The sequence below is a fragment of the Neofelis nebulosa genome, chromosome 15, assembly GCF_028018385.1.
Source record: "Neofelis nebulosa isolate mNeoNeb1 chromosome 15, mNeoNeb1.pri, whole genome shotgun sequence".
NCBI classification, from domain to species: domain Eukaryota; kingdom Metazoa; phylum Chordata; class Mammalia; order Carnivora; family Felidae; genus Neofelis; species Neofelis nebulosa.
This window is the reverse complement of record NC_080796.1, coordinates 12865070-12887353: the sequence shown is the minus strand read 5'-3', so window position 1 is coordinate 12887353 and position 22284 is coordinate 12865070. Positions and strand designations below refer to the sequence as shown.

Here is a 22284-nt window from a genome sequence, read left to right as displayed (position 1 = left end):
TTATGGTATGTGACCTGTACTTTAATAAAATTATTAAAAACACACTATGAAAAGGAATTTGCAAACAACTAATAAAACATTCTTAATGTTTGCCAGGTGAACAAAAAGAACAAAAACAAAACAGAGAAAAGGGAAGCAGCTCATAACTTGTTCCTAAGGACACTCATTTTTTTTTTAAGTTTTTTTTTTTTTGTTTATTTTGAAAGAGATATAGCATGCAAGCAGGGAAGGGGCAGAGACAGAGGGAGCCAGAGTTCTGCACTGACAGCGCAGAGCCGGATGCAGGGCTCAGACTCATGAATCGTGAGATCATAACCTGAGCCGAAATTGAGAGTCAGATGCTTAACCGACTGAGCCAGCCAGGCACTCCTAGGACACTCACTTTTAGAGCCCAAAGCCAAAGAAGTCGGACTGCCCTGGAGCCGTCAGGTTATGAGGAAGCCTGGACCACATAGCAACGTGGAGGCTCTACATAAACACTCCTGTTGATAGTCCTGTTCGGGTACCAGTGGACAGGAACATCGGTCGTCAGACATGTGAGTCAAGATGCTTCCAGATTCCAGTCTCCAGTCACATGTCACCCCATGGCTGCAGCGTCCTTCTGGCTGCAGCCCCACATGCTGTGGAGCAGAGATAAGCCATCCCTGCTGTCCCCTGACTATTCCTGACTCTGAATCCGAGATCACACAGAATGGTTGTTTTTCACCGCTAGGATCTGGTGTGGTTTGTTACACGGCGAGAGTAATTTGAACTCTATCTAAAATGGCCACCACACCACACCCTTCCCTTCACCTAGCTTTATTTTCTCCCTGGCACTCACTCATTAGCTGACATTATGTTATTTCCCAATTTTTATTGTTTCATTCTGGAGAGCAGTGTCTTTTGTGTCTTGCTCTGTAACCACATCACCCAGAAAAATACCCAATACATAGTAGACACATAATATGTAGTTGTTTAACAAACAAATTAGCAGATTATTGTGGAACCCTCAGCATGGGGAGGTCACTGGTTGGGACTGCTTTGGCATGAATTCCAAAATGTGGCTACTGTCATTTCATTTACTTTTCCTATAGTAATGAAGTATGAAAATTCACAACACTACAAATGTAAATTATCACCATGTCTTTGTTTCGAAGGAAGATCCAAGGTAGTTTATAAAACCGCAAGCACTCTTGCTGATGCCATCCAATTACTTGATTTTAATAAATGAATCAAAACGGGCCTAATCAAAAAATAAAATGTACATCGCCAAAAAATAAAAATTGACTTACTCTATGGAAGTTAGTACCTTTGTGCTCATAAAGTTTATAAAATTTACTTTCTACATATTCTTACTCTATCATACCATGTTAAACAAGTGAAAGTAATTCACTTGTTAATTCCTGTTGGTGGAATTTAAGCAACAAAACAAAGGAAAAGAGAGAGAGGCAAACCAAGAAACAGACTCAACTCTAGAGAACAAGTAGGTGGCTGCCAGAGGGGAGGCAGGTGGGGGGATGGGTGAAATAGGTGATGGGGATTGAGGAGTGCACCTGTCCTGCTGAGGGAAGTGTTTAATCACTGTATTGTACACCCGAAACTAATATTACACTGTACATCAGTAATACCGGAATTAAAATTATAATTTTAATGATTTTTAATGCTAAGCAGTTTACCCTGCAAAACATTATGGCCCTGTTACTCTCCCTACGAATGGAAGCACAGCCTACCTCTGGTGCCAGATATTCTGGTGTTCCACAGAACGTCTTCATGGTGGCCGCATCTGTAATCCCTTCTTTGCAAAGTCCAAAATCTGTAATTTTTATGTGGCCATCTTTATCCAGCATCAGATTCTCCAACTGTGTAGTAAGAAAAATGACATAACGTGTTTCATAGTTTTCAGAAATAGGAAAATACAGTTTTGACAAATGACTGAATGCTGAGTAAGATATTTTGGAAAGAGGACATGGCCGTAGTTAATAGAACTTTCAGAGCTTACAAACCCCACAGCTTCCTAATTTGTGTGAAAAGAAACAGGTTTTATCAAATACTTCATGGTGATAAAATTAGTGATTTTTAAACGAATGGGAGTAAGAGCCATTATTGTGTAATTTCTGAGAATACACACCTAAATAACTTTTCAAAGCAAACATCAGTCCTTAATCCTTTTTGTGTCCTAAATTGTGATCTAAACAATCCCAAAGAGATGAGCACCTTCTTCTAGATATATACAGATGGTTTTCAACAATTTCTCTTGGGAATCTATTGCTATTATAAAATATTCACTTACAGAAATGTTTTTTTGGTGGTTGTTGTAAATCAAACCTAAATCTTATTTTGTAAGGTAAGGCGATATCCTCTTTTGAAGGTCTTTGTAATAAAAAAATACCAACCCTTTCAAACATAAAAAGAAAAATATCAAAGTCAAACATTCAACAGTTAATGAAAATACATAGCACATACATTTTAAAACTGGAATCTCTTTGAACCCACTAATTCTAAAACACCAAAGAGAATCTCAAAGATTTAACCAAGTACCAAGATCATTTGCCTCAAGTGAAAATTGTCAAATGTAGGAGTTTGTGCAAAGTCAACGCAATTAAAAGTACCAACCATAACTGATGTTCTTCTCCCGACTTGAGCACAACCTTATGATTGTCATCACACAAAGATACATGTTAGTTCTGAGCTGTGATCCTACAGCCTCACACAGACAAGGATGCGAAGCCCGCTCAGTCGTCTAGACAGAACTTACACACACACACAAGAAACACACACACAAAGAAACGCATGCAGAAACCGTTATCAGCAGCATTAATGACATTTCGCCTATTTCAGGAGCACTCCATCTCCTTCTCCACGTGACAACATGACAGTGCTTACCTCAGCCCTGAAGTCAAGATCAATTTCAAAACAGAACTCCATGTAAGAATATAAACAGGTATAAATCACATAAAATGTGATATTATACTTTGTCATATTATCCAAAGTCTCATAAGCGAGAAACCCGACACAGTTAAGCAAGTTGTGCTCATGGAAGGAGAGATCCGAACAGACCTCAGTCCTTGGGTAGAGGCCTAGATGCATCCCCAGCTGAACTAAATGCTCAGTACCTGGTTCATGTATTGTACAGACTGCAGAGAAGGGAGTCTGTCTTTCACTGGTCTACAGAAAGGTGAACAAACACTCAATATGTTGTAGGACTTTTCATCTTTTTTTTCAAGTTTATTCTGAGACAGTATGTGCACATGCACTCAAGCAGGGGAGGGGCAGAGAGAGAGGGAGAGGAAGAGAGAGAATCCCAAGCAGGCTCCATGCTGTCAGCACAGAGGTGAATGCGGGGCTCGATCTCACGAACTATGAGATCAGGACCTGAGCTGAAATCAAGAGTCAGAGACTTAACGGACTGAGCCACCCAAGCGCCCCCCCAAAAAAACCAAATGAAATTCTTAAAATGTTGAAAGGTCTTTTAAAAATATTTAAAAGTCCCTTTTATTAACACATTACATAAAAATTCTTATAAAAACTTCAAATAATACATAATAATATTGAGGAGAATGTGAATGTGCTATCTACTCCATTCCTTCCTGCTCCCCTGTGTTGGGGGTATGTCAATCCTCTTAAAAACACTTTTTTAATGTTTATTTGTTTTTTGAGAGAGAGAGAGAGAGAGAGAGAGAGAGCGAGTGAGCGTGAACGGGAAAGGGGCAGAGAGAGAGGGAGACACAGAAAGCAAAGCAGGCTCCAGGCTCCGAGATGTCAGCACAGAGCCCAATGCAGGGCTCGAACCCACAAACCATGAGATCATGACCTGAGCTGAAGTTGGAAGCTTAACTGACTGAGCCACCAGGTGCCCCTCCATCAATCCTCTTGATACACTTTATGTGCATCAGACAGTATTCATGGAGACATGACACCATGCACTGTGTCTCCACATTTTGACAAGGCTACTTGGAAGCGCATGGATACAGAAATAACAAGACATATAAACACTGTTTTTAGTACCAAAAAGGGTACATATTTTTTTAAATCTTGATTTGCGCCTAATTCTCTAGCCTCATATCTCAGCTCTAAGATGCCAGGGCTTGAGGGATGGGGAATGGATGGAGATGCAGGACAGGGTTGGAGGAAGGAATAGGCTGAACATGACCAAGTGTCCCAGTCTGCCCAGAATGGAGGGGTTTTCCCGGGATGCAGGACTTAAAAGTTCTGGAACTGGGGAAGTCTGGGGCAAACCAGATAGTTGGTCATCCTACTTATTTTATAAGTCAGCTTCATAAAAAGCCATCACAATACTATAGTAAGAAGAAAGGGATGCCTGTGAGGGATGGGGAGAGGGTCACAGAGACAGGAGAGGTAGTGTAGTGCATGGGAGGCAGCCGAGAGCAAAGGGGGTCAGATAACAGAGTCAAGTCAGAGAACACACATATAAATTCCAAGCTTTGCCCTTACTCACTGTGTGACCTTGGGCTTGCTATTGATTTCTGTGTCCCTCAACCTCATCTATGAACTAGAGGTAAAAAAGGGTAACAGCCAATGCGGTTGCTTTGAGAATTAGAGATATTGAATGTAGAACTTAACACAATGTAAGTATTCAATAAATGTATCAACCATTTATTTATTAAGTGTGGAGAGTTTAATGGCTAAATTACAAGTTATCAAAATGGTATGTGTTCTTTGGGATGATGCGGGAAACTACAGGAATGGAACCCAATAAAACACTTCGGTCAGCTGAGAGTCTTCTTAAAAACACTTTCAGTACTCAATAATTCCTTTTGAATAAAACAAAAGATAAATACTTCCTAATTTTTGAGCCTGTTTTTCAATTGTGTCCACCTTCTTCCATCAATTAATTTTGCTCTCTCACCATCCTGAAATGTTATTTTACTGAGGATGAATGTCAAAACAACCTGTCCATCGAAAGTATCAACCATAGTCAGAGATGTATCACCTTACAGAAATGATATCCCCAAACCTATTCTTGTATAAACATAGGTCAGGGGTAACTATCCAGTCTTGTTAAAAAAAGAATAATAATTTGACACAGAAGGATAACAAAGTTTCTGTAAAATGTTAAGAACTATGGGTATTGTAATTCACAAATGTGAAGGAGGCACAGAAACCTGCAAGTTTTCAGAGGAGATGGATGGCTCAGATATAATCAAGAACACCTGGAAACCACCTCCTCTGTGCATTTAACCCTGAAGGGGATTTAGTCACACGTTCTGTGTCAAGGAGAAAGAAAAACATTTACAAATGCTCTCCCTTTGGTTCTCTCTCCTAAATCTCATGGCTGTCCTTTCGGTTAGTCACAAGTGCACAATTCACAGCATTACTGACTGTGAGTGTTCACGTACTCTCCATTTATAAACTTTTAAGTCTACCTGTTTTTACTCCCCTCAGTCTTAGTTTCCAGAACTGAGAGCAGGCATTACATTTATGCTCCATGGATGCGTCCACTGGCAAAAGCAACGATGAAGTCAAATAAGAGGTTTGACAGAAAAGATTATATATTAAAAATGTGGGTAATACTCCTCGCCCTGTTAGAGAGGGCTGTTATCTAACAGTTCATGTTTTCAGGAGGGAAAAAATATTAGATGTATACCTCACAGAGTTCCCATAAAAAAAGGTAACATTTGTACCCAGCAGAAGCATACAGTCATTACCTGACAGAGGGTCTCCATTCAGCATGCATATAGAAAAATATGGTCGATTCTGAAACCTTTTTTCCTCTGTGCTTTGTGGACAAGAAATCATAGTAAGAAAGTACTATGCGCCTTTTGTTCTTGCTGGTGCGTAGCATAAAATTAAACTCTCAAACTCCTATCTGTCTTTGATACTGCGTTTTCAACACTTCAAAGTACAATAAAAAATGAAATTTGCAGCGTGTACCAGGATCAGTGGATGGGCTGTGGAGGCCAAGAATGGACTGGCCCAGAGTCTCCTTGAACCACGTGTGGGCTGAAGGAGGCCACGGCTTGGGCACACATGTAACCCTTTTGTGGTGCACAGGCTGGGAAGCTCTGCTCTAACATATGCCAAGCTAGGAAAGTTTTTTATACTTTCGAATACAGTATTCTAGCATAGATACACATTCTAATATCTAGCTACTGTACGTCTCATCAAAGATCATCAAATGGGGGCGCCTGGGTGGCGCAGTCGGTTAAGCGTCCGACTTCAACCAGGTCACGATCTCGCGGTCTGTGAGTTCGAGCCCCGCGTCAGGCTCTGGGCTGATGGCTCGGAGCCTGGAGCCTGTTTCCGATTCTGTGTCTCCCTCTCTCTCTGCCCCTCCCCCGTTCATGCTCTGTCTCTCTCTGTCCCAAAAATAAATTTAAAAAGTTGAAAAAAAAAAATTAAAAAAAAAAAAAAAAAGATCATCAAATGATCTTATGTATCATTTTACTTAAATGGCTGACACTATAATTAAACAAAGGAATGAAAATAACGCTTCCTAAGGGCTCTGATGGCTGCTGGAGCAGAATACAGTTAGTTCCCCTCCCTCGCCCTCCCACCCCATTTTGGGGCAGCTGTATCAGACTCAGTGCCCAGTACCAAGGCTGCTCCGGTCCAGGAGCAGAGTAAGGAATTCATCCTCCACACACTGCACACTCAGGCTCAGGGCTATCGAAGTAACCAAGTGTCATACAAGCTCACCTGCAGGAACGTACCATGAAGTTAGGAGAGTGTGCCAAAATACTGAAGAAAACATGTCTCCACTTTGAACCTGCCTGAGCTAGAAAGGGATTCACAATGTACAACAGCAGAGACCTTACTTCCGCTGTCCGGCTGCTTAAGGACGGACCACACACAGGGGAGCCTGGGTGGTTCAGTCAGTTAAGTGTCCAACTTCAGCTCAGGTCATGATCTTAAGGCTGAGTTGAAGCCCCTGCTTGGGATTCTCTCTCTCCCTCGCTCTCTGCCCCTCCCCCATTTGCACTCTCTCTCTCAAAATAAATGAATAAACTTTGGAGAAAAAAAGAAAAACTGACTACACATAAGGAACATAGCCCAATAATACAATTTAACCTTAGAGGGTGAAGGGGTTCTTAATAGCAGTGGCTTAAAATTTTTATAGAAGAGGGAATCCAGAGAGACTGGTCAGAAGTGGGAGCTGGAGGCTGAGTCCTGAGACAGCAGATAATAAAGCAATTATGCTGCTCTCTTCCAGACTGCAGGATTATGGGGGGTGAGCACCAGGGAGCTGATGAAGACTGGGGGTGGGTGAGTACTGTGGGAAGACTCTGAGCCATCCCTTTGTGTCAGCACTGAGACTCTGAAGTTATCTAAATCTGGGGCCCCTGGGTGGCTCAGTTAGTTAAGCATCAGACTCTTGATTCTGGCTCAGGTCATGACCTCACAGTTAATTAGTTCAAGGATCCCCATATGGGGTTCTGTGCTGACGGTGCAGAGCCTGCTTGGGATTCTCTCTCTCTCTCTCTCTCTCTGCCCCTCCCCTGTTTGCACACACACATGTGCCCTCTCACACATGCCCACTCTCTCTCTCTCTCAAAATAAATAAACTTGAAAAGAAAAAGAGATGATCTATTTGTGGGTTTCTCATATTAATAATGTAGATAATTAAATTAACTGATAAACTCTAATTGGGTAGAAAACAAGATTAGATTAACCACCAATAGAATACAGTAGCAAAGTATGTACTATTTTCTACCTCTTGCCCTGTTACAAACTCATGGAGAAACTAATTCTTAATGAATTCCAGTTATCATTATATGCACCTTTCACAGGTCCATATTCAGCCCATTCTGGACTTGATGGCATGGTCTTTGAAAAGAAATCTTACACTTGCAAAATAAGAACTAGGCAGAAAAATTTCTAATATAATCTGCACTACTGATGAAATCTTAAAAGGGATTTTTTCAAATTTTTGGGTGATGATGAAGCTATACAAGTTTTTCGTAAGTAACCACAAGGAATTTGGGTCCTTACTAAAAGAGAATTTCGTATTACAACATATATTGATAAACTAAGCAAACTTACTTTTGAAAGCGTAACAAAGGTTGCAATAATTTATCTGTTGCTATGAACACCAACTTCTTAGGAACTATGAACTGATAAAGTATCTTACATTAACTTGCACGTGAAGTAAAGCTTTCCTTCCTTGATAAATGAGGCGTCGGCAAATAGGTACTGATTTACTTGAGAGGCACAGCTATGAGAGGCATCTCAAATGGATTTGCATTTTATTAAACATAAGGTCATTAGTAAGGAGATGATCAAGACAAATCTGAGACTGATCAATTAAAGTGGGTACGGTACCTAAATCAGTTGTGGATGATGCTGTTCTTTAATATATCTGGTGTAAATATAGTTAAAGCATCTATTTTCTTATCTTCCACAGCATTATTTGAATTTTAGATTTACAAACATCTCCCAGAGTTAATCCAATGCATTCCTTGCCCCGCGTAGATTTCATTTCGACTCTAGAGAGGCAGAAGGGTGTAAAGAGCAGAACACCAGACTTGCATTCATGCTTTCTATCATCTTGACTTTGAGTAAGTCACCTGCTAGGCGTCCAGGCTTCAGTGACCTCATCTGTCACCTACGGACCAACTCAAAGTATTAATGATCCCACCTACAGGATCTTGTTTGCTTGTGCATAATCCTGCACTACGGATACGAGTAATACTTGTATAAATTTGAATGCTTGGCTTTTAACATTACATGTACTCTTTCTGGTGTATATGCGTGTGTATATTCTGTCCTATGTTATATATTTACTTAGACCTTGAGATTAATACTGTATTAAAAAAATAAACTTAAGAGAGCAGAGACTACCTAATTGTCTAGTGAAGTTAGTGGTCTATGTATACGGTAACTACTTGGACTGGTATTCATATATATTGCCATGTAACAATGTTGATCTAATTCCAACATCAGAAAGGATAGGGCAATGAAACTCATATTAAATGCACAATATGGTGGTTCATTTAAAAAAAATTTTTTTACATTTATTTATTTAAAAAAAATTTTTTTTTTTAACGTTTATTTATTTTTGAGACAGAGAGAGACAGAGCATGAATGGGGGAGGGTCAGAGAGAGGGAGACACAGAATTGAAACAGGCTCCGGGCTCTGAGCCGTCAGCACAGGGGCCCGACGCGGGGCTCGAACTCACGGACCGCGAGATCGTGACCTGAGCCGAAGTCGGCGCTCAATTGACTGAGCCACCCAGGCGCCCCTACATTTAATTATTTTTGAGAAACAGAGTGAGACAAAGCATGAGCAGGGGAGGGGCAGAGAGAGAAGGAGACACAGAATCTGAAGCAGGCTCCAGGCTCCGAGCTGTCAGCACAGAGCCTGACGCGGGGCTCAAACCCACAAACTGTGAGATCATGACTGAGCCACCCAGGTGCCCCTGTTGGTTCATTTAATGATCATTCGCAAAGAATACTGACCAAGACCATCCCAATTATAACATTCCTTAATCAATGTTGCCAATCAAAGGAGCATTCTTTCTCTTCCTCCTTTAGGTTAATGGTTCTATCTTCCAGCTTTAAGCATTCTGAATATGTTACTGAGTACTTCCAGATTATTCTCATTTCCCTAAATCGAGGACACCCCCCCCCCCCTGCCACAACTAGGATCCATAAAATATAACACTTCTTCAGCGGGGAGAGCAGACTCAGAGAAGAGCAAACTATTTCTAAGTCTATCTGAAATGCCATGAAACTTACAAGTTTTGTCATGCCATATAACTAATTTCTTTAAAAAAAATACTGAGATTCAAGACATGTAAACATTAATGGATTATTTGGCCACTCAGACATCAGATGCAGAAGCTTAATTCCATCACATTCTTTGTCATAAAAAACTTCAGGCTAAATACAATCCTACTGTTGATGGGTATTCCCCTCTGGTGCATCTGGCCCTTGCACAGCGGCTCACCCCTGACCTAGATGTTTTATAGCTGCTCAGTTCATTTTTCCTAAATACGGTATTTATAGCTACTTTTAAACTTTAATGCATAACATGTTACACAAACATACATACTAAATTTCACCATCAGTGTGCAGAATAATGCTTTGCGAGGTAGTTACGCCTTAGGGTCATTCGTAGCCTAAAAGTACATGATTAAGAACATCTTCAAAGACAAGCACTTAAATGGATGATGTAGGAATCACAGGTTGAAAAGGAGTGAGGTGGGAGTGAGGGACAGTTGTGATGTCTTTCATAGTATTCTAGATCTATACCTCGTTTCGTACAGAAAGATTTCATAAAAGACTCTGGTAACGTCTACATCTACAAATCAAATCACACTTTAAATGGGCTAGTATTTAATAAATTAAGCAATTCTGTATCAGATTTTAATAAGATTACTATAGGATTTACTTTTCATGAAAGCTAGACAGTCACATTTAGAATGTGTTCCAAATCTATCATGGGATACATTTCCCTAACGTGGCCAATCCATCAAAACAGCGTCACATGAGAATTACTACTACCTTTAACGAGCTACTTCAGGGCTTAGCAAACTATGGCCTGGGAGCGAAATCTGGCCAACTGCTCATTCTTGTGAGTGAAGTTTTACCAGAACACAGCCAGCCTCACTCACATGCCTACTGCCCTACAGGAGCAGAGCAGGGCAGCTGCAGAGCGAATCTGGGCAGCAAAGCCTGAAACGGGTGCTATCTGCTCTTTACAGAATGGATGCTGACCCAGAGCTGGTCCCAGAGCCTTGTCAGGAAGGAATTCAGAGAAGTGAAGTCACTATTGCCCATAAAACAATACAGTGCTTTTTAAAATGGAAACTAAGCAAATTAATAAAAGGCTGTATTAAAAGGCTTCAGGGATTTAAAGCCACCACAAAGTCAATACCAAAAGCAAACTGAGTATTTTCCCAATAAATACCTTCATTATTATACAAGTTTCATCCATAACAGTATGGTAGACTATAACAATGAAACTTACTTTAGAATGTCCCTGGCAAAGGCACCTGATTCTTAATCAGATGGTTAACATTACTCACAAAGTTCCAGAAAAATGAAACAATTATTGGCAGGTCACATCTGACCAAAGCAGTGAAACACATATTACTTACTGGGCACTTCAAAACCTCAGACATAAAGGAACTACGTACATATCAGTGAATGGAATCCCTGTCAAATACAATAAATTACATTCTTAAACACAGTGCTTTTTTTTTCCCAACGAAATCTGCTTTTCTCCAAACTGTATAACTTTGTAATTACTTTGTGTTTGTCCCTATAGTCTCTGCAAAAACAAATTCTGATTACTTTTTTTTTTTTTTTTTTTACCTTGAGATCACGGTACACAATCTTTCCGGAATGTAGATAGTCCAAGGCAGAGACAATTTCTGCACCATAGAAACGTGTGCGGTCCTCGGAGAACACCCGCTCTCTCGACAAATGGAAAAACAGCTGCAGGGTAAACAGCAGGGACAGGATTGTAATAATTACTGATTTAGTGGGGGAAATTAACACAAACATAAAACACCTCTCACCACCATATTGTGATGATAGATAGCGTACTCTCAGTGGACGCGGAGCACTCTTACACAGCAGCTGGCTTATCTTCTCCAGGTTTCCAAGGGGAGACTGCGAGCTGTTAAATCAGCGTTTTAATCAATATACCAATCTTGTTTAAGGCATTCTGCTTGCTACCCATTTAACCTTCAGTTACCAGAGGAAAAAAGTACGCATCATCAGACTGCATTTCCCCTCACGGTCCTGTTGCTTCACTCTTGCAAGGATTAGGTATCGAGATATTATTAAAATAAATGAACACAACAGAGACGGTATATTTCTACTTGGTTATTTGATTTGTATTTGATTTCCAAGGAAGGCCTGCTGATTCGCTAAAACGGATCGATGTGAACTTGCTTTCTTCCACAACTGCTGTTGATTTATGAGATCTCTGGAAACGTTTTCAAAGTCTGAACCAATGTTTTCTACAATGACAAACCATAAGGCTTCAAGTTTTTATGTTAGTAATGGTCAACACGGACTGAGGAGCTCCCGTTATTCCCCTTTTAGTGCTATTTCAATAATAACTACAACACCAACCTCTCCCCTCATATGATCACTTAAAACCATAAGCTCCTTCACTTCCTACGAATCACCTACAGGATTAACAGGTGCTCCCTGTGGCCAAGCACTCAGCCCTCCATTTAGGCCAGCTCTTGATTTGCAAAACTGCCCATCTCATCTCTCAGTTCAACAATGCATGTATGGAAGGAGCAGGTTCCGGGCACTATGAATTGACTCTTAATGTACTGCTTCACTGTATTAAGAAATCCACCAGGAACATTGAAGGTTTGTTAATAGTGCTGAGGCCACTGCTACGTATCACAGTAGATTCTCAATACAGGTCTGTGATTAAAGGAATGAACCAATCAGTGTGTCCTTGACCACTGGATCAGAAATTAACTACACCTTCACACGATTATGGACTTAGTGCCCCAACAAACATGTAAGAATCATGGTTATCCAAGATTTGTTCCTCACACAGCAAATCATAACTTAAGCAACATAAAAGAGGTTCCCTACAGACTTCTTCCCTTCTTCCTCCTCCACCTCCACTGAAGAGTCTTGTCACTGTTTTAAGATAAATTTTATGCATAACGCATTGTCACAGTGAAGAGTGGGAGATAATATGATGTAACAACTGCCAAAAAAGACTGGCTTAACATCAGTTATAGTAAAACTAAAATATTTGGCAGATAGTCCCTAAACTCTAATGCTATCTTGTCATATTGTACCAAATCTAAGATGCTCTTTATTGGGACTCCATCACCATTTTAAGTTAATAGCAAGAAACAAAAAAAGTCGGGGTGCCTGGGTGGCTCAGTGGGTTAAGTGTCTGACTCCTGGTTTCGGCTCAGGTCACGATCTCACAGCGCGTGGGACCAAGCCCTATGTTAGGGCCTACATTGGCCTTCGCACTGACAGTGCAGAACCTGCTTGGGATTCTCTCTCTCCCTCCTTTCCTGCCCGCCCCCCACCCGCTAGCACAGGTACACGCGTGCGCACTCTCTAAATAAACTTAACAAAAAAAGAAACAAAAAAGTTGTCAATTAAAACTATTAATAAACTGTCAAATATAAAAGACAATACAGAAGGCATTCTGACTACAGAAATGTTAAATACGCCTTACAAGTGATCAAATACAGTATGCCAAAATAAAACCACTGCATATAATTACTCGGAGATATTTCTCAAAATTCACTCATTTATAGAAGCAGATATATATTATTAATGCATAACCATTCAAATGAGGATGAGAGGTAGAAAGAAGTTTCCATTATCAGTAAAGCCACTCTGAAAAATTTCTGGGCCAAGTAACTTCTGCTGTCCTTTACACAAAATATCACTAACTTGGATGAAGGAACCCCTGTGATCTCTACGTAGATTTATGGCAACCTTCTAATGGGATGAAAATACTGTTTAGATTCCTAACTTTTCTTAAAACAGTGTCAAGCCTACCTACTCATCTGCCACACAAAAGATAAAGATCCTCCCTAAATCAATATAATACGTGCAGCCTTCTACAGCTTTGCTTAGACCATATTCTTCAATTTGTCTCCAAGCCAATTTCTATAAAAATATCAGCTAAAAAAAAAAAAAATGATACTTAAGGAGAAGAATAATTTCTCAATCTGCTGTCCTCTGATGTACACCCTTGTTATCTTATGGAACTTATTCTTGCTATGATAACCCATATTCTCTTAATTGCCAAATCCAATGATCTATTTATGTCTTCCTGCTCTGGAACTGACAACATCAGCTATTGGCCCCCTTCTTGAACGTGTTCCTTGCCGTTGGTAATACAGCTCTCTCTTCTGATTTTCTAGCTAACTCTCTGGATATTCCTTCTCAGTTTCTACCTTGGCTTTAAACCAACTTTCCACTTAGTGAGCATTAATTATTTTCAAGTCACTGTGTTGAGCACTAGGAAGAGAAAAAGATGGCATACAGATATAAAGAAATCATATGAAAAAAATTAAAAGACTAAGACACAAGGCAAAAAGGGAAAAGGACTCAGACAATTAAAATGAGAGGACTACAAATGAACACAGTTTATGAAAACATGCCACATTATAATAATCAATAAAGTAGAGATAAACACGTAAATGAGGCAATTTAGCATATCCAGAAATAGCATTGTCAATGGAAGTGTTGTGAGATAAGTATCTTTATACGCTCGTGGTTGGGATGTAAGCAGACAGCAACTCTTCACAGGGCAACCGGAAATAGATACTATGATAATTTTTAAAGCATCACAGTTTCTCTTCTAGAAATTTCCTTTAAAAAAAAAGGAAATGTGTAAATCTTCTACATAAGGATATTCTCTGTAGCAGTGTATACAATGACAAAAATGTGAACACAGGCTTCCTACCATGTTGAAAAATATTAGATTTCTCATCTAATCCTGTATCAAAATAAACTTCTGATGTAACTAATAGTTAAACATAATACATTAAACTAATAATTAAAAAACTAGAAAAGTAGAATAGAAAGTCCATGGGGCCAGACTTACCCTCTTGCCCTACACAACTTGGCAGAAATGCATACAACAAAAAAATGACAATTACGAAAAATATGTAACAGAATTCTTTTTAGATACTGGACAAGAGGCAGCACAGGACCAAGATCCTTCTGAAAAGGGAAACAAATGAGTCCTAAAGCCACCCATCTTCTGTCCAAGGGTGCTGGGTGGAAGGAACATCACTGGCAGGAAAGGAGATCCCAAGCATGATTCAAGGTCTCACCACCGGAGAATGAGAGTAGATTTTGAGGAGGGTGAGGTAGATGGCATTTGCTGAAGAGAACACCAGTGAGCAAGAAGCCACACAAAATCCACATCGTTTAGTATGCCACAGAGTAGTGAGCAATGTAGTGTGTGAGGTTAAACTCTAGGAAAACCAGCAGAGTAGGAATGGAGATCTGTATGCCAAATAATTCCCAGAGGTCACTCCGAGCTGACAGACATTCAATTTCTACGCAGTCAAAACAGTGTCATTAGTGAATATCCAGGCATTCAGTAGGTATTTCAAAAAAGTCAAAGTACAAGCTAAACCTACATTATCAAGGTTAACAAATATGAAGAAGGCAACAAAACGCAGACATTCATGTAAAATTCCAACGATCTAGTATGCAAGCAGTAATTACTAGACATAAGAAGATGCAGGAAATAAGACCCATAACCAAGAGAAAAATCAGTCATTAGACACAGACCTTAAAAATAGCAGGGGTGGTGGATTTAATAGACTGACTTTAAAACAGTACATGAGATAAAGGGAAATAGAAATAGAAATAAATGGGACTTCTAGAGATAAAGTGTACAGTATCTGAAAAATTTCAGTAGATGGGATTAACAACAAATTAGACACTGCAAGAGAAGAAAAGCAACGAGTATCAAGTCACAATAAAAGAAACTATACAAATTGTAACTTAAAAAAAAAAAAAGAGCCTTAGTGACGGGTTGACAGCATCAAGGAAGCTAACATATGCGTAATGGCAGTTCCTGAAAAAGGGAGGGAGACACCTGCAAAATGATGCCCCAGATTCTCCAAACTTGGATAAAAATGATAAATGCATACATCTGTGTATCTCAATGAACCTCAACATGATGAAAATTCACAAACATGCATGAACTACTGGAACGTAGGAAGTCAGAGCACATTCAAATCACCAAAAAACTGGTGACAGAAAAGCTTTTAAAAATTCTGAGGTTGGGGAAACATAACATACAGAAGAACAAATAGGAGAATAATCCTAGATTTTTCAGAGGCTACGTAAGCAAAAAGGCAATGGAGCAATACGGCCAAATGGCTAAATGAAAAACAAAAAGGCATTTTAAAATTCTGTATCCAGTAGGAAAATCCAAATAGTAAGGAGCAGCATATGTAAGAAAAAGGCTGAGGCCAGGGAAAGAGACCCTGGAAAAGATCAGGTGAAACGATCCCAGGTTCACACAGAGCCCAAAGTGCTTTGCATCCTTGCCAGGCAGGATGGAAAGGCCTCCTAAGAAATGTGGCACCCAGGACAGTGGGTGAGGTTCCTGCCTGGGCAGTGTGGCAATACCAGTGTCACAGCAAAGGCTAGTGTGGCCAGTCTACGGTTAAACGCAAGCCTGGAAATGATCACCATTTATAAGTAAGAACAACATCATCCAATGAAAAATTATCAGGCACAAAAAGAACTAGGAAAATATAACCCATTACTAGGAGAAAAACGTGTCACTCAGAAAGTGACACAAATGACAGAGATAGAAGAATACTATGATAAAATAGCTATTAAGATATAGTCTAAAAGTTCAAAAGGTAGAGAGAGAAGCATAAGGAAATAAATGGGAGATATGAAAAGTCCCAAATTAAACTTCAAGAGATGAAGTCTGAGATGTCCTAGATGAAAAACAAAAAACTGATTTAATTAACAGCATGCTAGACGCTGGAGAAAAAAATGGTAACAGACTTTTAAGACACAGGAAACAGATCTAAAGTTAAAGATATAGAAAAATAATGAAAAAGATGAACAGAGCATTGATAAACCGTGGGATGATATCCCGCAGTCTAACATATGTATAAGTGCATTCTGAGGATCGGATGAGAGAAATGAATGAACAGAAAAAAAAAATACTTGAATAATGTCCAAAAAGTTTTCAAATCTGATGAAACTATAAGCCTGCAGATTCACAAAGACTTAAAAGAAAACCCAACTGAAAGAAATGTGAAGAGGGGTGCCTGGGTGGCTCAGATGGTTAAATATCTGACTCTTGATTTTGGCTCAGATCTTGATCTCCTTGTTTGTGAGTTCAAGCTCCGCATTGAGATCTGTGTTGACAATGCAGAGCCTGACTGGGATTCTATCTCACCCTCTCTGTCTGCCTCTCCTCTGCTCATGCTCTCTTTCTCTCTCAAAATAAGTAAATAAACAAACAGGGAAACAAAGAAATGTAAAGAAAATCCTGTAAGACACATCATAATTAAATAGCTGAAAGCAAGGCATAAAAGAAAAGTTTAATAGGACAGGGGTGGTGGTAAAGAGACACGTTAAGGGGCACCTGGGTGGCTCGGTTGGGCATCTGACTTCCGCTCAGGTCATGATCTCACAGTTCATGAGTTTGAGCCCCATGTCAGGCTCTGTGCCGACAGCTCAGAGCCTGGAGCCTGCTTCAGATTCTGTGTCTCCCTCTCTCTCTCTGTCCCTCCCCCACTCACATTTTGTCTCTCTCTCTCAAAAATAAACATTAAAAACAATTTTTAAAAATGCAAAAATAAAAGAGACATGTTAAGCACAGGGACCAAAGAATGAGTGCACACTCCTTGTCAGAAACTGTGTAGGGGCGCCTGGGTGGCTCAGTCGGTTAAGCGTCCGACTTCAGCTCAGGTCATGATCTCACAGTTCGTGGGTTCGAGCCTCACACTGAGCCCACATCGGGCTCTGTGCTCACAGCTCAGAGCCTGGAGACTGCTTTGGATTCTGTGTCTCCCTCTCTTTCTGTTCTTCCCCTGCTCTCACTCTGTCTCTCTCTCACTCTCTCAAAAATAAATAAAGATTAAAAAAAAAAACAACTCTGCAAACCAGGAGAAAGTGGAGAGGCACCTTGATAGTAAGTAAATATAGAACAGGCAAACTAGAATTTTATACACAGCTAAAGTATCTTTTCAAAAATGACAGTAAAATAGAGCCTTTTGGGGACATGCAAAAGGTTAGAGAAATGAGCCCCAGAAACACTACACTATAAATGTTCAAGGTAAATGCTTCAGGCTGAAGCAAAATGGTACCTGATGGAAAACTGGATCTACACAAGGTAAAGAAGAGACTGTAAATCATAACTTTGTGGGTAAATACATGTTGATTTTTCTTGTGTTGTTAATCTTTTTAAAAGACAGTTCTGGTTTAAAACAAAAATAACAATGCATAGTGGCATTTATGGCATATATAAAGGTAAAATGTATTAACAGTAGCATAAAAGCCTGAAGGGGGGAAATGAAGGTGTTCAGGTCAAAGGGTCTTATGGTATGTGAAATGGTACAACCCAACTTGAAAATAAAATGGGGTAAGCATGAGTCTGTATTTAAAACCTAATCCCCAAAAATGCAGTTCCCCCAAAACTTGCAAATAAAATATTAGTGAATACTACCAAACTCTTAAAGAAGAGATCATAACAATTTCATGCAAATACTTCCAGAAAATAAGAGGAGGAAATACTTCTCAACACATTACACAAGGCCAGCATTACCTTAATACAAAACCAAAGCTACTACATGAAAGGTATCAATATTCCTCATAATCACAGATGTAAAAAGTCTTAACAAACTTTACCAAATCATATCCAACAAAGGCTGACAATACAACATGACTAGTGATGGTTAATTCCAAGAATGAAAGATTGGTTTAACATTTGAAACCAATGTAATTCACCGTATTAACAGACTAAAAAAGGGAAAACCATATGATCATCTCAAGCAATGCAGAAGAAGTTTTAAGAAAACTTGATGGCCACTGATACTAAAATCTCTTAACAAAGCAGGAACAGGAGAGAAGTTCTTCAACCTGATAAAAGACATTTAAAAATGTATAGCTATTATCACACTTAGTAATGACAGACTGAACCTCTTTTCCCTCTGAGAGTGGGAACAAGGATGTTCACTTCTTTTATTTGGCATTGTGCAGGAGTTCTTAGCCAGGTGAAATAAGGCATAGACAGACAGACAGACAGACAGACAGACAAATATATGAATGTCATTCAGATTGGAAAGGAAGTAAAACTGCCTTTATTCACAGGCAGTAAGCCTGTCTCCAAAAACATTCCAAAGAAATTTACCAAAAAAATTATAAAACAATAAGTGAGCTTCAGAAACCCATGGGATACAAGGTCAATACACAAAAGCTCAAATGTATTATATGCTAGCAATTAACAACTGGCAATGAAAAAAACCAGTAGAAATATGTAAGGGAAAAATTGGTAACAGTCGTGCAAGACTTACACAGTGAAAATTACAAAATGTGTCAGTAGAAATTAGAGAAAACAAAAATAAACAGATATACTGAGCACATAGGTCACAACACTAATATTGTTGACATGTCAGTTTTCCCCAAAATGATCTACAGACTCAAAGGAAATGCATCATAGTCCCAGCAGGCTTTCTCTGTAAAGATTAAGAAGCTGATACTGGATTGATATGGAAATGTACAGGACCTAAAAGGGCCACAACAATTCTGAGAAACAACAGTATTCTTCCTAATTTTAAGACATACTTTAAAGCTACCATAATCAAGACAATATGGTATCAGTGTAAAGAATGCCACATCAACTTATAGAACACAGTGGGGAGTCCAGAAACATACAAATACGTGACAAATTGATTTCTGACAAAAGTGTTAAGGTCATTCAATGGGGGAGAGTACAGTACTTCCAATAAAAGATGCTGGAATAACTGGATATCCATATGGGAAAAAAAAAAGGAACACCAATCCTTACCTTTTCATATGCATAAAAATCAATTTAAAATAGGTCATAGATCTAAATGTAGCAGATACAACTATAAAGTTCTAGAAGAAAATATTTATGATTTAGGGTTGACAAAGACTTCTTGGATAGCAGACCAAAAAAATAAAAACCAGAAAAGACAAGAATTGATAAATTGAGACTTCAAAACTAAAAACTGTTGTCAAAAAATATCAGTGAGATGATGAAAAGGCAAGGTAGAGTATGGGGGAAATAATTTTGATGCATATATTTGGCAAACTACTTGTAACCAGAACATATGAAGAACTCTTATAATAACAATGAGAAAATAATCCAATTAATAAATTAGGCAAAGTATTTGGACAGGTCACAAGAAATGAATAGCCAAGAAGTGTGTGAAAAGATATTTAATATCATTTTAATCATCAGAGAAATGCACCTTAAAACCACAATAATACACATCTATATTCTGACTAGAATAACTAAATTAAAGAGATTGACCCCACCAAGTGTTGTGGAGTAACGAGAATTCTCACTACATTGCTATCAGAAATGTCAAATGACACTACTTTAGAAAACAATTCTGGACTTTTTTAATAAAACATAAACGTATGTTTACCACAAACTCAGCAATGATACTCCTCAGTGTTTACCTAAGAGAAAAGAAAACCTGTACATGAATGTGTGTATCAGCCTTTTTATTAGGAAATAACTGCAGTCAGTCCAAATGTACACCAAGAGCAGGGCAGATCTTCGTCTAGCCACGCAATCCATCATGACTCAGCAAGAGAAGGAACAAGCTATTGAGAAGTGCCACAAAAAGAATAAACTCAAAAACCTTAGGCTGAGGAAAAGAAACACACAGAGCAGTATATATTATATGATTCAATTTCAAAGAAACTTTAGGAAAGGTAAATCAAATCTTTAGTGTCACAAAGCAGGTCAGTGGTTGCCTAGGGCCTAGTGTGGGTGCAGGACGGGGTGACAGATGGCATGTCAGAACTTTTTGAGGCAACAGAAATATGCCACATCTTTATTATAATGGGGACTCCATGCATGTAATGTTTGTCAAGACTCATGTAATGTGTATTTAAAGGGAGCACATTTTATTGCATGTAGATTATACCCAAGCAAAGTTGATTAAGTTAAGGAAATAATCTAAATGTCCCAAAATTTGGTAAGGATTTGATAAATTATAGTATATCTACATAATTAATCAGTAGACAATTAGTATATATTTTAGAATACTAAATAAAATGGAAAACGTGTACAGTATAAAAACAGGAAAATATATTAACATGGTAAGAGCAATTATTGCTAGGCGGTGAGATTTAGAGTGGTTTTCATCTTTTGTTTTTTACCTTGAAAATCACTTATAATTATTTGTTTGATATGAATTCCCCAAAAACTATGATTTCCATAAATACAGAGGCCATCTGTCTTGTTCATGTCATATACCAAGTACACAGTGACTAGCTTCTAGCAAGCAGTCAATAAATTTATTTTACAACTGAATTAAAATAACTACTTTTTTGGCTTTTTGATGTTCTGCAATGGACATGCAGTTGTTACACTGTAATCAGAAAGAAACTTTGCAAAGCTTTCAAATACATGTACTGTTAACCCTCATGGCTAATTTAATGCTGTATTAGTTTTGTTTTCCTGGAAGAAGCACAGGGAAAAGCACAGGAAAAGACCATGCAAGTACTCTAGAGCTTTGAATCTTCAGAGCCAAACCTAATACGTAGCACATAATATGTGCTCAATAAATATGTAAAGAATAAAGGGAAATTCAAAAATACTTTCCAAATAATTATCTATAGGGAAAATAAGGTTTACACTTCTCAAGATATTTTTATTAGAAGCATAAGAAAATCATATAAAATAATTGAATATTCTTGTTTTTGTTCAAAAACAACGAGTTACTTGCTACTCAAGCAAAAAACATAGAAAGTTTAGAAATTTAAGTTCCTTTAAGGGAACGACTACCTGTCTTTTGTGTGTTGTACTTAGTCAAGCTGTTAGGAAGACACTAATGTAAACAGGTGATCTTAACCTACTAAATAAGACTATTTCTTCAGAAAACAGGTAATGTTTATTTTGAAAATAAACTGCTATATCTTGCAAAACAGTTATATTCTTTTTCTTAACTGAAGTGTAATTGACGTACAATGTCCCACTAGTTTCAGGAGTACATCATAAGGACAGTGATTTGACATTTTTATATATTATGAAGTGATCCCCACAATGTCCAGTTATGATCTGTCACCATACAAAGTTATTATACTATTACTGACCATATCACCTATGCTGTATGTCACATCCCCGTGACTAATCTATTTTATAACTAAAAGTTTGTACACCTTAGTCCCCTACACCTATTTCACCCCGCCCTCCCCCTGTGGTAACCAAGTTTATTTCCTGTATCTATGAGTCTATTTGTTTTATTTGTTCATTTGCTTTGTTTTCTAGATTCCATATACAAGTGAAATCTTATGGTATCTGTTTCTCTGATTCATTTCACTTAGCGTAATACCCTCTAGGTCCATCCATGTTGTCATGAACAGCAAGATTTCACTGTTTTTTATGGATGAGTAATACTCCATCGTAAATGTATGTTTGTGTATGTATACATTATGTACACACAAAGTAATAAAAGTTATAGATAGAGAGACAAATCATCTTCTTTATCCATTCATCTATCAGCAGTCACTAAGGTTGCTTTCAAATATCCTGGCTACTGTAAATCATGCTGCAATGAGCATAGAGGTGCATATATCTTTTCAAATTAGTTTTCATTTACTTTGAATAAAGACCCAGAAGTGGAGTTTGCTGGGTCATATGGTAGT

General features: G+C 38.6%; 1 protein-coding gene across 5 annotated transcripts in view; it reads right to left on the bottom strand.

Annotated features, from left to right (window-relative positions):
- Nucleotides 1–22284, bottom strand: part of AKT3 (AKT serine/threonine kinase 3) — a 307958-nt gene that overhangs the window by 55244 nt on the left and 230430 nt on the right. For all 5 annotated transcript variants that reach the window (XM_058701173.1, XM_058701171.1, XM_058701174.1 and 2 more), the window contains 2 exons: nt 11257–11379; nt 1710–1838 (listed from right to left, as the gene is read on the bottom strand). In XM_058701173.1, coding sequence (XP_058557156.1) covers nt 1710–1838; nt 11257–11379 — 252 coding nt within the window. The remainder of the gene's footprint in view (nt 1–1709; nt 1839–11256; nt 11380–22284) is intronic.